Source organism: Stylophora pistillata, chromosome 10 (genome assembly GCF_964205215.1).
Source record: "Stylophora pistillata chromosome 10, jaStyPist1.2, whole genome shotgun sequence".
Taxonomy (NCBI): domain Eukaryota; kingdom Metazoa; phylum Cnidaria; class Anthozoa; order Scleractinia; family Pocilloporidae; genus Stylophora; species Stylophora pistillata.
Window position 1 is genome coordinate 29,613,428 of NC_142528.1, and position 19,438 is coordinate 29,632,865.

General features: G+C 39.1%; 2 protein-coding genes and 2 pseudogenes across 6 annotated transcripts in view; 2 read left to right on the forward strand and 2 right to left on the reverse strand.

Moving 5' to 3' along the window:
• The window catches only part of LOC111320867 (beta-1,4-N-acetylgalactosaminyltransferase 3), a 71,266-nt gene that overhangs the window by 32,392 nt on the left and 19,436 nt on the right, over positions 1–19,438 (forward strand). The window lies entirely within an intron of this gene.
• On the forward strand, positions 449–4,194 carry LOC148722615 (uncharacterized; annotated as a pseudogene).
• On the reverse strand, positions 6,777–19,278 carry LOC148722616 (uridylate-specific endoribonuclease B-like). 2 transcript variants are annotated; one of them, XM_088736689.1, is made up of 6 exons: positions 19,157–19,278; positions 9,371–9,540; positions 8,705–8,868; positions 8,163–8,265; positions 7,475–7,605; positions 6,777–7,120 (listed from the first exon to the last, which is right to left on the reverse strand). In XM_088736689.1, exons 1-6 carry the CDS (start codon positions 19,171–19,173, stop codon positions 6,899–6,901), a joined length of 807 nt encoding a protein of 268 aa, XP_088592815.1. In that variant the 5' UTR covers positions 19,174–19,278; the 3' UTR covers positions 6,777–6,898. The 2 variants fall into 2 exon arrangements, with proteins under 2 accessions (XP_088592815.1, XP_088592814.1); XM_088736688.1 differs by lacking the exon at positions 19,157–19,278 and adding an exon at positions 9,822–10,334.
• Positions 12,883–19,275, reverse strand: LOC148722617 (putative ATP-dependent DNA helicase Q1; annotated as a pseudogene). Its single transcript, XR_015992672.1, has 5 exons — positions 19,157–19,275; positions 17,230–18,629; positions 15,821–17,048; positions 15,165–15,364; positions 12,883–14,867 (listed from the first exon to the last, which is right to left on the reverse strand). The product of XR_015992672.1 is annotated as a putative ATP-dependent DNA helicase Q1 (transcript).

A 19,438-nucleotide genomic window follows, 5' to 3' on the forward strand; every position in this document is an offset into this window, starting at 1 on the left:
TATTCCAAGTTTGGCCCCATTGAGTATGTCTTTGGGCGACCGTCCTCTTTTGCAAGATACGAGAAACGGATTTTTGTATATTTCGTTGAGTAGTGGTTGTGTTTCTATTAAATGCCAGTGTCTCATGAGAATTTGCTTTAGGTTTGGCACTGATGGTTGGTATAATTTGTGTAACACAAAAGGCAAGATTCGTTGGTTCGTCTTTTGTTTCTGTTGAAGAGCTAATTTCCTTTTTTTAATTCACTTCTGAGAGGGTTGTGCTAATGAGGTCCTTTCGGTAGCCTCTCTTTAGCAAATACGTTTCATTTGTAATTTTCTCCTCAAATATTGTTTGAGAGGAGTTTGTTCTTAGAAGTCTAAGGGTCTCCCCTTTTATGAAGTCTCTTTTAATTCCTTGTGGGTGACAGGAACTATAGTGTGTATACTGAAATGTCTCAGTTAGTTTAAAATGGGTACGCACATCAGGGATTGCGTCTTTTTTGAATCGTTCGCCTTTGTAGATGTACAGCTATTTTTTTCACTGTCTCGATCGTTAAGTTGTCTTGATTGCTTTCAGCTTGCGCCACGCACGCTGATTCGGTCGTACTACAGTTCTTAGTGTTCCCATTTAACACAAAATTTTTTTGGATTTGCAAAATATTTTCGGATTTTGAAAAAATTTTTTTGGATTTCAAAATATTTTTTTGGATTCGCAAAATATTTTTGGATTTCGAAAAATTTTTTTTGGATTTCTAAATATTTTTTCGGATTCGCAAAATATCTTTGGATTTGTCAAACTTTTCGACAGTCTGTTTAAAATAAATATTGCGATTTGAAATATTTTTCGGGATTTGAAAAATATTTTTGGATTGTCCCTTTTCGGCTTCCGTAGAAAACAGACAAGAACAGTACAAAGAAAAATTCAAGAGATTAGCGAAGAAAGCAGCAAGAATGCAAAAAAGGGACAAAGAGGTCCAAACAAGAATAAAAAGTTCGCCGATTGCACCAAACAACACCAGGCAAGGATAAGGCGACCATTCAAAGAAGACTGCCAGTCAGCACTATCATTTTTAGGCCTGTATGACTTTGTTGCCACCAAGGTGGAGATATTCAATAATGACACCCAGCAAGATGAAACTATTTCATTGGTAGAAGAGGGAGAATTTCAACTACTAGAAACTGAGCCAAAAGAACTGACTGACAATGATATTGATGACATTAATATGTGGGTCTACTTAAAAGACAAATTTAATATCTCTAATGAAGCTTGGCATGAGTTGGCCATAAAGTGTAAAGACATGCCCACAAAATATAAGGTATGTAAACATCTAGATAAGCTAAATTCCAATTGGAATCTAAAAAAAACACTAGGGGAGGCAGAGGGAATACAGATTTCTCTCAGGGACAGTCTTGAAGACCAGATACAAAGGCTGCAGAAAAATGGAGTATTGGACGAGGCTACTACCATTGAAGTAAAGATCAGTGGTGATGGTACCAACATTGGGAAGAGGCTTAAACTTGAAAATGTAACATACACAATTTTGAATGAAAAAGATGCAGCAATGAATGAAAAAAGGAGCTATGTTCTAGCAATAATTAACACAACAGAGAACTATGACAATCTTAAAGAAAGCCTTGCTGATCTAAACAATGAAATGTCCAATTTAAAAGAAATAACTGTAAATAATCGTAAGTATAGCATTGAGTATTTTTTAGGGGGAGACTGGAAGTTTCTAGCCTGTGTCTGTGGTCTAGGAGCTGCAAATCAAAATTTTGCCTGTATTTGGTGTAAGTGCCCAAGACATGAAAGGTTTGACATCAGTAAAAAGTGGTCTTTAACTGACAAATCTCTTGGGGCAAGAGATTCACAAAAAATAGGTAAACATGCAAAATCTAAACAATATAATTGTAAAACCAATCCATTATTTAATTTTATTCCTATTGACCATGTAATAATTGATACACTACATTTGTTTTTGAGAATATCTGATAATTTAATTGAACTTCTTATCAGGGAACTTTGCAGAAAAGATGCGATTGACAAGGTATATACTTTTTCAAATGGTTTTTGTCGAAATAAGTATAAACACATGGCTGGGTATGAAAATTTGTAAAAGAGCTAGGAATGAATTTTGAATAGAAAATTAATAAGGATACCAAGAGGTTGGAGTACAGAGATCTTACTGGACCTGAAAAACTCTTGCTCTTTCAACACATAAATTTTCAGGCACTACTATCAGAAGGTCATGTTGCAGATAAGCTGCAAGCCCTATTGGGTAATTTCACAGATATTATTGGTGACCTCAAACTAGATTATACTACTGATGATGCTATCTCTATCCTTGAAGAAAAGAGAAAAAAATAGTTTCAAAAATTTCTTGACCTTTACTAAGCAAAAGATGTGACACCTTATATGCATTCTTTGTATGCTCATGTGCCTGAATTTTTAAAGCTTTACCAAAATTTAGCTTATTACACTCAGCAAGGTATGGAGAAGTATAATGACACTGTATCGAAGGACTACTTTAGATCATCAAACCATAGGGGGGTTTCTGCACTAAAGCAACTTTTCTTGAAAAAACACAGAATACTGCTTTTGGAAGCTGCTAGTTTGGAAAGAGTGAAGGAAAGCTACAACTGTGGACACTGTTTAACTTCTGGCCATACCATCAAAACATGTACTGCAAAATGCAACAAATGTGATGCTCCTACTTTCTGTGCACATCTTGTTAAAATAGGTGATAAATGGAAGCCAAGATGTGATTTAATCAATCAGTAATCATATGATATATTAATGTGCTAAAGGAGTGTATTACCCTTTAACTGTTAGTAGAAGTTGTGAAGAATAATTTTGCTATGCCTGTGAAATGTTTCTTGTATGCAGTATTCAAGTAGTCTTTTTCACAAATATTACTGTATTGATTACAACAGAATCACAGACTGAAATATATAGGTCATTTATACCCACATGTTTACATTTTACGTAAATAATTCACTGGCAAGTAAAATAATTTTTTGAAATCAACCATTCAGATACAGAAAAATAAATGAACACGTGCTAAATGAAATATATTAATGATGGACTATATTTTCGTATCCACATCTGTTGCCATCTTCACGGACAAATGTAAAAACGACTTGATGCCCGTCTTCTATTTCAGATCTCACGTATTTATCGCCAATTAATTTAAATTCCACTATAGGGTTTCTTTTTGTCAGCCAAAATCTCAAAGTTCCTGGTTCAAAATGGGCAAAATCACCGTTTTCATTCATGATCCGCTCATTCCACCTTGTGCCGAAATAACAATCAAGAGTTTCATTAAAAAGAACTTCATATAAGAGTTTATTCCCCTGATATCTTTTGGACGTTATCCTTCCCAGACTTTCATTAAAAACGTCGTCATCGACTTGAATTTCAATACGAACTTCGGGGTCCTCCCTGCGCCCTGAGTACAACTTTCGCTTGATCTCCCTGTACACACGTTCACAAAAAGCTTGCAAGCGATCGCTAAAGGAATCATCGTTCGGTTGTGACATCGGTTCCAATCGCATTACGGGCAAATTATTTCCATCGCATGGCCTCCATTCGTCAAATTTCTCACTGTACCCTTTAAAATGAATTTTAACCATATTTCTCGCTTTGTCGACCTGTGTTATCTCAACTGGATAAATATTCTTATCCGTAATTTGTATTTTCTTGCATTTCTTAGGCTTAACTTCGGCGAATTCGTCAATAAATCTCTTCGGAGTCTTACACTCCCTCTTTGCTCTGTTGACCGCCAGTTTTGAAAATTGGCGCTCTATGCATATTTAATTAATTGCGCATGTCAGGTGAGTAATATGGGAGCTTGGGACCAATTTAGGCAAATGTTCAGCTTTATATGGGATAAGTTTGATATGTTGTGTGCGCTTTTAAAGGCAGAAAATGGAGCTACGTTATTTCTTGCTAATATTAATATTGCTAACCATTTGATTCCTTATAAATTGTAAACTGGTCTTTGCGATTCACTTATTTATTTCTGTTGCAAGTAGAGTTTATGTTGGCAAGCATAAATATGTTTTGGGTCCGGCTCAATCACTTAGCAAGGGTTTCTCGATTGTAACTAGCTACTTCCATCTAACGATTGCCTGACACTCACTTTTCATTGTTTTCCACAGCGGGCTAAAATATCCCCCTCAATCAATTTTTTTCGGCGCATTCGAAAATTCGTCTTATCATTCAACTACTGTACTGTTACAACATGTTTCTTCAGTAAAATGTTAGTCACGCACTCTATTTTTCGTTCAATAAACACAGGACTAACGATGTCTGCAAAGCTAATGGTGTTATTTGCTGTCATCTGCATTGCCCACTGTCGCGTGCCATGTAAGTAAGATTTGTATATTCTCAAAGAGTGAGACGAGGAATGAAATTAGAAAACAGATGGCTCCTCCCAAAGGAGTACTTTCTGCATACGTCTGAAGGTATGATCATGATTGAAAAGGTTAAGACACCACACTGAGCGAGGTACAGAAAAAAATTAATGACACTACCATTTTTTCACCTAATTTATCCGATTGTCGATTTATGGGTAGAATAGGGGGAATGGGCGGAATGGGGGGAATGAGGGGAATGGGGGGAAATTAAGAGGGCTTGGTGTATATGACCTAAGGGTTAATTATTTTTTCATTGCAAAACACTTCGGAAATGTGGTGTTTTACTATGCGTTATATAAGTGTAAAAGGTCCTTTTGTGTGGAAATTATGTGAGTTGGTACCTTTTTAAACTAAAAAAGGCCTTATTTAAGAGTAGGAGATTGGAACTCAAGGCGGAGTACCCTTGCACGAATGTTAGAAGGGTGTGAACTTTGAAACGGGTGGAGTGGACTCTACCTCGACAGGGCTGGGTCGCATAAATCCACCTCTTTGAAATAGTAAAATTTCTCTTTTACATCTATAGCAAATCCGCTAAGACGCATGTTTGCTGGCGTGGAAAAGCGAGCATCATCATGTGCCTATGACTGTGTTCCCATCTGTTATGATGATGGATATGGTAGTTACAACCACCGATCCGGTTCCTGCAGCAAGTCTGGCCATAGCTGCTGTGAGTGGGTTGTGTATGGAAAAAGAGAGATGGCGGTGAAGGAGGAGGAAAAGCGAGCATCATCATGTGCCTATGACTGTGTTCCCATCTGTTATGATGATGGATATGGCAGTTACAACCACCGATCCGGTTCCTGCAGCAAGTCTGGCCATAGCTGCTGTGAGTGGGTTGTGCATGAAAAAAGAGAGATGGCGGTGAAGGAGGAGGAAAAGCGAGCATCATCATGTGCCTATGACTGTGTTCCCATCTGTTATGATGATGGATATGGTAGTTACAACCACCGATCCGGTTCCTGCAGCAAGTCTGGCCATAGCTGCTGTGAGTGGGTTGTGTATGGAAAAAGAGAGATGGCGGTGAAGGAGGAGGAAAAGCGAGCATCATCATGTGCCTATGACTGTGTTCCCATCTGTTATGATGATGGATATGGCAGTTACAACCACCGATCCGGTTCCTGCAGCAAGTCTGGCCATAGCTGCTGTGAATGGGTTGTGCATGGAAAAAGAGATGCCACTTTGGAGTAAAAGGATGTGTTTCTCCCGCTAGAAAAGGTTAGAATCTCATTTATCTCAATCAGTACATCCTTCGAAAACAAATACTTCTTCTCAGAACTGTCGTTCGCCCTTTGTTTTGCCATTAAGTGAAAGAAGTTGAAAAAGTTCAGCTGCAAGGGATCGCGAAATTAATAACTTGAATTTTGATGATAGAATTGTTAAACGGTTTTCTCCTGTTTCGTTCACAGGGTAACCATATAATGACGGATGATCCTGCACAGCAGCACCAAGCTGACGGAGACTCTTTTGTTGCTTCTAACTTAATTATCTTTCATAGGAACGTCTGTATCTTTACTTTGGGGCAATGGCTCAATAAAAAAGGGGCAAACGGATCACTGTTTCAGTAAATTATTGCGAGTCACCAGTCTTCTCGGTCCTATGTTGATGTTAAAGTTTCCATTAGCTGACTGCCAAAAGACATAGTTTTATTCAAGTATCAAATATCAAAGCTTGTTTGTCATTGAACACTGCCTTCAAGGAATTTCGAGCCTGTGTTGGAGATGGAAAAAAAATCCCTGAAATTTATGCATGTATGCTCCGCTATTGTTCTACGTATTTAATCTACTTTGTTTCACGAACTCTTTTTTTTGTCTCAAATGAGACAATTTCCTGATATTCAAAGTTTCTGAGCTGGTTCTCAAACATTCAACACTTACACAGTACAACACCCACTCCTCCCCACCCCTCCCTCTTTTTCATAAGAGTTAAATTTCATACGTCACTAACACCGAAAAAGATGTAAAGCAGTGAAACTGATCTGAGGCGAGGGAAAACTAGATTTACCAAGTGAAGTTTGTTATAATTTTGCAAATGGTTCGATCGAAAAAGTTTCCTGGACTTATTACAAAGCGTTTTGAAAACAAAACGATTGGAAGCCGAATTACTTTTCACTCTCGATCGAAAATTACTCCATTATGCCCTGAACATCATCACATGGCATCATGGGATTAGGGAACAGTCGTGATAACACGATATAGCGGATGACCTGCGTAAACGATAACTTGGGATGACGGTCGAAATTAATTAAATCAAAGATTTCATTTCATATTAGCATACCCGTATACCTCTAACAATAGCAGCCGCGTCACACTTTGCTTTCATGCGACGTTACTTTTGAAGACCAACTTGCGCATGTCAGTTGCATCATTTCTCAAAGTAAACCATTTGTTATTTGAATGACATTTGTTTATTCTTATGACTCTAAACACTCATTAGTTCACATGATTTGCTTGCCATGGAAATTAAATGACTAGGACTCTACCAGGGTACCCACTGACGCAGGTTGTCAAACTGTTGGGTATGCTGTGAGGATATTCCTCTTATTGTTGAGCTTGATGATTCTGAAGCGCAGTTGTTTCCCGTTGATTTTGCACGAGCAGGAACTTCCCTCAAAGAAGCAAGCTGTGTACAAAGCCATCTCAAAATCTGGACTGGTGCCCACGAAAAAGCTGCTGCCTGGAGGCTTTTTTTTCCCCATCCATTGAAACCTCGCTCTCACCAAGGCAGGCTGAAACAAGATGAGGCAACAAATTGTTGATTGGCCAGTTTCGCTGTTTTGACGCAGAGTAGACTGGGTCGAGAACTTCCCGAGGAAGCCTCGAAGCCTCACGAGCGAGTTTTGATGAGCCCTTTTCCAAACATTGCTCCTGGGAAAGGTTTTGAACGAGTGAATCTCACAAAAAGTCAATTAGAAGTAAACAACAGTGAATGTGGGAGGGTATGATTGAGCTCGCCACGATTAGTTTGGCATATAATTGATTAGAAAAGGCGTGACGTTTTTTTAGACAATCATGAATTAAAACATAGTGTATTCCAAATTCCTTTCGATCCTCAATAAAATAACTTATGCATGGAAACATACTTCGATAGAAACTTCTTTGGAAATAAGTGGAGGCTGGTATGTCAACCTTCCCGATGTCCGCTCTGCAAGGAACTGGAACCAATTGTGAAAGCCTTTGGTGACCTTGGTACCTCTGCTGTAGCCCAGTTCTCCTATTTAAAAAGAAAACAAAAGAAGAAATCTCGAGAAGCAATTATGTAAAACAATTGTAATAGTTTGAGTTTTTTACCTTCAGCTTAACTAATGATTCTCCGTGTATAAATAAAGTATTACATTACATAAAGTTTTTACATTTGCATCGGAAAACTGAACTAAGAAGAAGAAGAATTCTCGAGAAACTATCATCGGAAAAGCGAACTAAGCAAAAGAAGAATTCTCGAGAAACTCTTATCGGAAAGTGAACTGAACAATTACTCACAAATGTATTTGTCTCAATATTTTGGGGCTGTTATGGATATTTACAGGATGGCTATACTCCTTAAAAAGCAATTCGAGATCCACAGTTGGTATTTTAAAATCCTGCTTTTTTATGAGATGAACAACAATTGGCAAGGCTTGAAAAAAAATTTTCGGTGCAGGTTCTATTTTAAATAAATGCCCTGAAGAGATAATAATGAATTCGACTCCGAAAAATGTTCCCATTGTACATATTTTAAAGTTGTTAAATCGAGAACTGAAACAAGACTAGAAGGCTAAGACTGATACCTACCAACAAAAGTGTGTTCAAAACCAGATGATTTTAGGCCTTGTCCTCTCTTAGCATATTTTTCGAACCACATTTCCTTCAGGATTGGCTTAAATTGGTCGATACACTAAAAAATACGGTGAAAAATTAAAAAATATTTCAGCATTTTTGAAAGAAAACATGGTATAAAAAACCGAGCTGACATGACGCGCGCTGTTTGCGCGTTGCGAACTTTTCCGAATCTTAGGGTGTGCTTGAGAGTGGTGCGCACACGATAAGTGTGAGTGAAAGTGGCAGTGCTTTATAGATGGAAAGTCACACTTCAATGATTTTGTGTACGATTGGGTTTTACAGCGTTACAGTTTTATAATGAGTTTTGGCTATTTATTTTATGAACCTTTTTTTTAAACCGCTTACGAACATCAACCACCTGGTATGTGTATACGAATCATGTAAAAGCCAATCAAGTTTCTTCTCCTAAAGTGCTTTTCATCTTCCTCTCCTATCGCTCATAGATTTCACATCGAGGTAACCTGTAAAAGGGAGACAGCAAAGCTTGTCCTTACTGTCATAGAAACTTTGCCATCATTTTTCAGATATTCGAAAACAGTCTGCATCGGTCCTCCATTGGTCTTAGTGATGGTGTCGATGAAGGCATCTTCCTCTCGTTGTTTGGCAACAGAAGGCTTCTCGTGGAGATTTTCGTCTGCTTCGTAGTTGTCTAACAAAGCTTTGAATTACACATATCAAATTAATACATTTGACTTTCTTCAAGAAAGTACTCACTTTCTCAAAGACAGCCGTAGCAGGCCACAAGGTATAGCTTACACGGGTAAGGGTGGTCCTGCGGTGTATATGACACGCATCACATCACCCCCCCCCCCCCACCCCAAAACAAAGGACAAACGAGCCATAGAAGAAAAAGTAGCTGTTATAGCTAACACTACTGAAATGTGAAAGAAGTGTGAGATGCCGAGAGAGAAGAGTAAGATCCGCAACTTAAACTTTAAACTTTTCCTTTTGAGAGAAGGGTTCTCTTTCCTCTATTAACACTTCTCTTACACTGTTTTAGTGAGAATGTCAGTGGAAGCGAACTGTTTACAGTCAGGGTCTGACACACACTTCCTGAAATAACCAATCGGAAATCAGAGATGACATTGATACCTTTCACCCTGTTGTACATGCCCTCAGTAAAAAAACTGTAATTCAAGAGTGAAATGCGACCAACTCACCTTGAAATTTAACAAAAACATCCTTTTGTACCTTTGCCTTTCCTTGTTTTGTCAAAGTGATTAAAGGTTTGGTCTCTCCTCCAGAATACAGAACTATTTCTTGACCGATTCTGAGATTGTTTGCGGCTGAGTTCCAGATGTTTTGACACAGATTATCAAAATCAGTTCGACTGAGGAAGAATTAAAAAGCGTTTCACATGGGAGTATGCCAAATACTCTAAAAACACATGTACTTATCACTCACGAGCATTTACTGGCCTCTTTACTGTCGCATTATTCAGTGACCATGATGATATCAAGCTAAGATAGCCGTTCATACGCGAAAAGTCAAAAACCGAATAGAGAACAACGTAGTAGGGGTGACCGTCCATGTACCTGACATAGAAAATCCCTCATCATAACCAGGAAAGCTTTTCTGGAAGTGAAAAGCGTCAGATGTGACTGCAATTACCTTTCAAAACTCGTGAATCCTTGGGAAAGACTTATCATCAGAATACAGTTCAGCAAAAGAAAACTGAGACGTAAGCGGTGCATTTTCTCCGGGATAAAATTATATGATCCAGTGTCGAGCAACTACCGCACAGAATGAAGAAAAATGGCCAATAAATATCATGAGGAATAACGCAAAGCTCTTAAGGTTTTCAGTCAGGTATAGGTTTATGTCAGCAAAACAAAGAGGAAATAGGCAAATTTCTTTTGTCCTCAAGATCCACTATTAGCCTCGCTGAAGTGCGTGCCGCGCCATACTGTCAAATCATAAAGTGATTTGCTTTTCAAAGTAGCTTCAAATTGAAACTCGTTTACCCAGCAGGCTATCGGCGCTTCAGTACATTAGCAAAGGGCTAAATTGTATTGAAATAGCTGCAACATCTAACTTTGTTCTCGAAGGAACTTATCACAGTATCGCTAATATTATGCACCGCACACTTAGCACATGTCAATCTCACTTAAATATCCGCAAACATTACTGCTTCCACGCACTTTCACCGTTTTCAAGATGAGTTTCTGAAAGTGCTTTCTTTACTTAGTAACATCTTTGACACCACTGGATGTTATATATATTAAATATATTATTAAATATATTATATATATATCATATGTATTATCGAAGGAAACAAAAAAGTGGTCAACTTTCTTGATGTCACTTTGAACCTAAACAAAGGATCTTATGAGCCATATTCAAAGTAAGCCTAACAACACACCTCTGTATGTGCACCGTGATAGTAATCACCCACCTTCCATCCTAAAGAACATTCCCCTGGGGATCAATAAAAGGCTTAGCGAAATCTCATCGGACAGGGTATCCTTCGACAAAGCAACACCCATGTATCAGCAAGCGTTAGAAGCAAGTGGCTATAATTATCAATTAAAATTTGAAACAACAACTAAAGACCAGAGGAGTACAGAAGGAAGAAGAAGACACCGAAAAATAACTTGGTATAACCCACCTTTTAGTAAGAACGTTGCTACTAACGTGGGAAAAAAATTTTTAGGCATCGTAAAAGAATCCTTTTCACCAGGGCACCCGCTAAGAAAAATTTTTAATAGGAACACTTTGAAAGTAAGCTATTCATGCATGCCAAATTTAGAAAGAAAAATCGACGCCCACAACAAGTCCTCTCTCGCAAATAATTCTCAATCACAAGAAAAATCATGCAATTGTAAAGACAAACACTCTTGCCCGCTACGTGGCAATTGCCTAATTCAAAATGTGGTCTACCAGGCCACCGTTGAAAGTCCCTTGGGAACCCAACGTACGTCGTCCTTACTGCGAACCAATTTAAAACAAGATTTAGAAATCATACAGCTTCATTTAGACATGAGAACAAAAGGAACGCAACAGAGTTGAGCAAATATATCTGGTCCCTAAAGGTTAGAATCTCATTTATCTCAATCAGTACATCCTTCGAAAACAAATACTTCTTCTCAGAACTGTCGTTCGCCCTTTATTTTGCCATTAAGTGAAAGAAGTTGAAAAAGTTCAGCTGCAAGGGATCGCGAAATTAATAACTTGAATTTTGATGATAGAATTGTTAAACGGTTTTCTCCTGTTTCGTTCACAGGGTAACCATTTAATGACGGATGATCCTGCACAGCAGCACCAAGCTGACGGAGACTTTTTTGTTGCTTCTAGCTTAATTATTTTTCATAGGAACGTCTGTATCTTTACTTTGGGGCAATGGCTCAATAAAAAAGGGGCAAACGGATCACTGTTTCAGTAAATTATTGCGAGTCACCAGTCTTCTCGGTCCTATATTGATGTTAAAGTTTCCATTAGCTGACTGCCAAAAGACATAGTTTTATTCAAGTATCAAATATCAAAGCTTGTTTGTCATTGAACACTGCCTTCAAGGAATTTCGAGCCTGTGTTGGAGATGGAAAAAAAATCCCTGAAATTTATGCATGTATGCTCCGCTATTGTTCTACGTATTTAATCTACTTTGTTTCACGAACTCTTTTTTTTGTCTCAAATGAGACAAATTCATGATAAACAAAGTTTCTGAGCTGGTTCTCAAACATTCAACACTTACACGGTACAACACCCACTCCTCCCCACCCCCCCCCTCTTTTTCATAGGAGTTAAATTTCATACGTCACTATCACCGAAAAAGATGTAAAGCAGTGAAACTGCTCTGAGGCGAGCCGGGAAAACTAGATTTACCAAGTGAAGTTTGTTATAATTTTGCAAATGGTTCGATCGATAAAGTTTCCTGGACTTATTACAAAGCGTTCTGAAAACAAAACGATTGGAAGCCGAATTACTTTTCACTCTCGATTGAAAATTACTCCATTATGCCCTGAACATCATCACATGGCATCATGGGATTGGAGAACAGCCGTGATAACACGATATAGCGGATGACCTGCGTAAACGATAACTTGGGAGGGGGGATGACGGTCGAAATTAATTAAATCAAAGATTTCATTTCATATTAGCATACCGGTATACCTCTAACAATAGCAGCCGCGTCACACTTTGCTTTCATGCGACGTTACTTTTGAAGGCTAACTTGCGCATGTCAGTTGCATCATTTCTCAAAGTAAATCATTTATGTTATTTGAATGACATTTGTTTATTCTTATGACTCTAAACACTCATTAGTTCACATGATTTGCTTGCCATGGGAATTGAATGACTAGGACTCTACCAGGGTACCCACTGACGCATGTTGTCAAACTGTTGGGTATGCTGTGAGGATATTTCCTTTCCAGGTCACGGAAAACGGAGTTTTCCGTGACCTGGAAAATAATAGCTCGCGCCAGGTTGTACTCAAATACTACAAAGAGATGCAATCCTTGCATAGCTGAAAAATTCTTTATCATATGCAGAACAGGGGCGGGCACCCTAAACAAAAGGAACCAACTGGCGAGTGCGTGCCGACACTCAACTAAATATTTGATAAGGTATGCTCAAACCACCTACTTAAAAAAGGATCGTTAGTCAACTAGTATCTTATGCACCAGATAAGAGAGGACTTTTAACCCTTTCGAAACAGATCTGTAATGCGAGGTTTTAGTGCGAAGTTTTAATTTTTATTTTCCTATATAATTGTTTATTATATGTATTATATATTATACATATTATACATAGCTCCACTCTTACTCATAAGCGCAGACAATATGTAAGCGATTTCGAATGTTTGCTTCTTATTACTTAAAGATTTGTATGTCTGTTTGTCTTTTGCTGTTTCAGCATGTGAATTGAAAACAAATTGTCCTTACACGAGGTAAGGCTTTTGTTAGGACTGTTTTTGCTATAAAAATTTCCCTCAAAAACGTCTGATTTAGTTAAAGTAGCCGCATTCTGCCGATAAGCCCACACCAAATTACGCATCTGGAGCATGAACAGAGAAATCGTATCTTGAAGTTGAAATATACTCTCATAAGTTCTTTTTGGGTGGTCACGCTTAAATAAAATTATGGAATTCTATAGTGAATTTCAGTGTCACCAAGAAACTTTGTTTTCCAGCGCCATATTCTGGCTGGTTCTGTTAAATCACATTAGAACGCAATGTCGGCAGCAATTAGTGTTTTCACAAAAGGAACAACGACCTCCCTCATTAGTCGTTGCTTTTGAAGGAGAGCTTTCTACGTCGATTGTATTGAAAACAGCATATGCATGTGTCGGCATTGTTGAGCCTTTTTCGGTGTCCTCTTTACTGAGCTGGAGCTTTAAAAAGGAGACCGTACCAGATTGCGTGGCCAGCATCACTAAGTAACCACCATCAGCTGGATGGAGGACAAAGTATTTCACTTGCGACTGAAAATCGAAAGAGTTGATCATTTCTCCACTGACAATGTTCCAAAGTTTAATGGTACCATCTCGAGAGCTTGTCACCATCATGTCTTCTGGAAGAATCTTGAGGTGCATCACTGCGTGGGTATGTCCGATAAAGCTTCTCGTGCGGCCCCCAGTCTTGAGGTTCCATAATAAAAGCTGCTCTTTTCCTTCGTGGGAGCCAGCAAAAGCAAATAGATTGTCTTTGGTGATTCCTATACATTTGATAGAGGCGTTATGACCATCTAAAGTATGCAAGCAGTCTCCGTTTTGAGTGCTCCAAACCTTGAGTTTGAAGTCCTCAGAACCTGATACAATGATCGTATTGTCAGTCGTTGATGCCAGGCAGCCAACAGGTCCAGTATGTCCCTCAAAGGACCTCTCGCAGTTTATTGTTTTCAAGTTCCACAAACGGACAGTTTTATCTTTGGATCCTGAGATGGCGTAATCTTCTCCACTCAGAAGAGATACACATAGCACAGCGTCTGAATGGCCTGCAAGTTGCTTTGCATGGCCCTCGCAAATTTGGGTGAGACCCGTCGTATTGTCACTCGATGCTGACACAATAAAACTGTCATCTTTGGATACTTTTATCGATACCACACTACCCTGGTGAACTTTGAACGTTTCCTCGACCTGCAAATTGTCGCAGTTCCACATGGTGATCTCTCCATTGTGTATGCCAGTTACCACTCGAGTGGAGTTGTGCATTGCAAAGATGCATACATACACTTACATACACTTTATTGATGCTCCCTAAGTGGGCTTTTCAGCTCAATAGAATAAAAAAAAAAAAAATACAAATATATAAATTAATTGAGAATGTAAATACAATAATATTATAATTACAAAATATATATCAATAATATAATATATCAACTTAATAAAACATTTGCAAGAACCAGAGATACTCTTGATACACCTGGTGCTGGAGATATCCCAAAGCTTCAAAGAGTCGTTCTTTGAGCCAGAGAGTCTCCAGTGTCCGTCTGTTGTGATGGCAACACATTCAGGCAGATTAGCCCGATGAAGGATGCGATCACTAGGTGTGGAAAGGTCGTACGCATGTTCATTTCCCGTGGTATTCCAAAGTTTGACGTTCTTGTCGTTGGAAATGGAAATTGTTGTTTTGCAATCCGCTGTTATGGATACGCAGGATATCCAAGAGGAGTGGCCAATCAGCGTTTGTTGGCATTCACCTGTGGCTGGATTCCAGACCTTTGGAAAGACAAAGAAAAGATATCAACTTTTACTGAAACGTGATGGCTTACTGAGTTGACAAGGGAAAATTCTAAGAGCTGACAAATGAAAACTGGCTAGTCCTTCGGAGCAACGTGAGATGAGCCTAAACAAATTTAAATATCATTTACGGCTTTTAATTTCAAGTTATAATAAAGCTTTTTTTGGCAACGGTGCTTCCTAGATCAAAGGAAGTCCAAAGGTGGAGCAGCTAAAACTTTTTCCGAGATGCAGCCTTGGTAATCTCTCAATGTATGGTGGAACAGTCCCACTCACCTTTAACATATCATCCTTAGAAGCAGATACAATAAAACTGTCATCTGAGGCAACTGCGACACGCCAAATAACGTTTGTATGACCTTTCAATGTGACACAGCATTGCAAAGTGACTAGGTCCCAGATCTTCAATGACTGATCCTTTGATCCAGATACAATTCGCCGGCCATCCTTCATGGAAGTGAGACATTTCACAAAGCCTGCGAATGGAGAGTAAAGCGTTATACTTAGTGCAATAGGCACACTTCGCAAGGCCGCTACACTTGAATGTAGACAGCAAATTGAATGTTCCCAACGGGATTTGATGTACATGACCGAGAGCCTTATATTCTATCCATCATCATCTTCGTCAACACAATTAATTTGTCCGGTTACCCTAAGGATAACACTGTTTATGCGTTCAGACTACTTTGGTACTTCATTGGCCATAAGAGTTATGCCTACGAGAGGATTATTTCTCAGTGGGACTGCCCAAGTCGGACAAGTCAAAGTGCACAGACAAGGTGAAAAAAACGGTCAATTGATCCTCTAGGCTTAAAGTTAGACACAGGGCGAACAACCAGGCTCTGGAAAAAAGTCTTTGTTACAAAAACTGGGGTTTCATTTGTACAACCCTTTATGCCAAAGGGACTACTGTCAGTTTTTCTCCAACTTACCTGTGTGGCCTTTAAAAGTAGCACAGCTCTTTGTCTTTAGATGCCAGGCTTTGACGGTCTTGTCTTCTGAACCAGATATGATGCTTTCTCCATCACATGTTAACGCCAGGCAGAGAACAGAGCCTATATGACCGTCAAACACAGCCTGGCATTTTCCAGAGCTAAGCGACCACACCCCTAGCGTGCTATCATTGGAGCCAGTGATTATTTCACTGTTTGGTGATATAACGATAGCGTTGATTGGTCCTGGATTTAAACAAACAAGTTTGTCTTCATAAGAATAAAAATTGCTTAATTTTTCGAAACATATACCCTATTCGAGGCTAGTTCAAGTCAGGTCTTTAACGAACCGCAAGGAAAAAATAGTAAAAGAAAGAAATAACTTGACATCTTTTATTAGGAGAAACTGTTCAAACCACAAAGCCAGGCTCATTAGTCGTTGAGTGCAGGACTAACAGCGATAAGGCAAACTTGTTTGAAATGTCACAGACTTCAGTAGAAAGTCCCTCAGGCAGGCATTTTCCAGTAAGCAGAAATTCTTTATGTCCTCACTCATGCCTCCCCGGTTAATTCTTTGCTATATCTCGATTACTGTAATATAGCATGGCAGTTGAAAAACATCCATCCCGTCCTGCCCGTCCTGTTTCTTGAAAGTATTCCCTTATTGTGCGAGGTGGTCCCACGTGGATGACATACCGTATTGATGGAATATCGACTCCCATCCCCATGGCAACAGTAGCAAAGATAACCCTCACTTTGGAATCAAGGGAGGCCAGTTCTTTGAGTATTTGATTCTTCATATCATCTGAGGTGTATGGTATTGTGCAAAAATTCTATTTTCTGGCAATGGCTCAGCGCCTGTAGGGTAGTACTGCTCGTTACCCAGTTGCTTATCAAATATTTATAGGCAAACTCACACAATTTCAACTGTAGGTACAGTATAGTTAAAGGATATGCTGCTGTGCTTTGCTTTAAATTATCGGCAATAGGCTTCAGAAGTTCTTCAGAAAAGTCAACATCATCACCTTTGCGGAAAACTTTTTTAAACATTATGTTGGGCCTGTTTGGATTGCCCACGATCTTCAAAGGATTTTTTAAGTTCAAAGATTCCTTAATTGCCAAGATATCTTCCTTGCCTGCAGTAGCAGTCAAAGCAACAACAGGAACACGAGGGAAGGTTGCGCCTAGCATTGCTAATATTGAGTAGTCTTGGCGAAAATCATTTCCCCTGTGATAGGAAATAAGAAAATTATAAAATTTTCATATTGGGTTGATGAAATTAGAAGTGATACGATACATGACTTTAAAATGTAGGTCATAAATATATGTCCTATTGCACGTTTCTCAGGAATTAAATTGAAAAAATTGAAAATTTATCTAATACGTTTATTTCATGCACGGACACTCACCATTCTAAAATACAGTGAGCTTCATCGACGACAACTGCTCTAACAGCGCGCTGATACGGTGGGCTTTGGAAGAGCTCCATTCCATCTTTGCAAGACACAAACGCTTCGGGATGCGTAAAAATCATCTCGTACTTCGCTTCTCTTAGCGAATGGTAGTTCGCGTCACTAGAATCCAAACCTAAATCATGGGAATCGCTTTTCATTTTCGCATTCAAACACGTCCTCTTCAAACTTCCTTCGCTGCTCCTTCTTATTTGATCTTTAATAAGGGCGTTCAAAGGCGAAACAACAATTACAACTGGACGAAATGACGAGGAATGTACAGGTCGTTGATTTTTCAACTTTTCGAACAAGAGTGGCGGTAGAAGGTGAAAATTTAAAGATTTACCGTATATCGTCGGTAAAACGGCCACAACATCTCTTCCCGCATATATATCGCTTCTAATGTTTGGGTTTTAAATTGAGGCTACAATACCTACTCCGAGATATAGCTACTTGAAGGCTGCTATAAAACATGGCAACCCAAACAACGATAACGTTTGAAGGTGACAAATCAAACGAGACAAAATTTGAGCGAACAACCTACTCATCCCTAAGGAATTATTTGCTCTGTAAACACGTGACCAGCCTGAACCAGGGTCTCTCCTCACTCGCTCCAGGGGGCGGGAAGATGAGAGACCCTGGGAACGAGGTTGCCTACACACGAACCTACGAGTTATGAATACTAAATCCCTCACACACCTACGCGACGTGAATAATAATAAACCCTAACCCTAACCTCGTGCACCTACGCTGTATGAATATTTAATTCTGCCCTAAAAACCCCCTCGTACACCTACACGGTATGAATATTTAATTCTGCCCTAAAAAACCCCTCGTACACCTACGCGGTATGAATATTTAATTCTGCCCTAAAAACCCCCTCGTACACCTACGCGGTATGAATATTTAATTCTGCCCTAAAAACCCCCTCGTGCACGTACGCGGTATGAATATTTAATTCTGCCCTAAAAAACCCCTCGTACACCCACGCGGTATGAATATTTAATTCTGCCCTAAAAACCTTCTCGTACACCTACGCGGTATGAATATTTAATTCTGCCCTAAAAACCCCCTCGTACACCTACGCGGTATGAATATTTAATTCTGCCCTAAACATCCCCTCGTACATCTACGCGGTATGAATATTTAATTAGACCTCACTCGGCCGAATCACTCGGACCCAGACCGCGCAGATGTTTCCATACAGTCCTCCATACTACTTTCGGTTCATTATTAATGAAAGTTAATTTTCTGATGCGTAACTTTGTTTTGTTTAAGCCAGCTGAAACTTGCTTTACAAGTCTTGGAATTCCGCTTAAGTGATTCTTTGAGGTAAGATCGGGCTTACATTTGTTTCCCTGGCAATCAAAAGAGTCTTTAATTATCTAAAGAGAGTTCAATACCGGCCGGACCAACACTCAGGGTCTTAAAATTAACTGAGAAGAATATGCTTCCTTTCTTTAACATCAAGAAATGGTTAGATATTCTAGTCTTCTCGGATAGGGACGAATAAATGGAGGTCCCGTCTCCTGCAGGGTTAGGGGCAGGAGACGTTAATTTCCCACGCACGAGATTACTGTGTGATGGATGTCCTCCCCTGGGGTGGGTTGGGTGGGTATACAGCGCTTTGGACAATTAGTGGATTTTAGCGCTATATAAATACAATTATTATTATTATTATTATTATTATTAAAGGCGAAATTAAATTCCAAATAAACGATGGGAAGCGAAAAATGAGTCATTCTCAGCTCTGGTTCTAACTCTAGGCTATATGTTTATGACAAGATTGAACTTTCTAGGAGAACATATCGTCGCTCACTTGTTCATCAATGATCAACTGAAAAAATTTACCAAAATTTTTTCAAAATCAGTTTCTCTAACACACCTGAATATTACTTTCATGGCAACATTCTCTGGTTAAAATCGGCTCGTCTTGCTGACAGGTCCTGACAGGTCCTGACAGGCAGCTCTTAGCATCAGATTATACACACGTACTCTGAAAGTATATTGTTCACAACCAATAGATTTATCTAATCAACTTCGTATTAGTCTATTCTCCAAAGAAGGACAATCGAATTTCCATAAACATTCATATTGCATGACAAAGACTGTAGTTGTCATTTAATTCCATTTCGTGTGCAGAACGTTAGATCTGCGCAACTGGCCT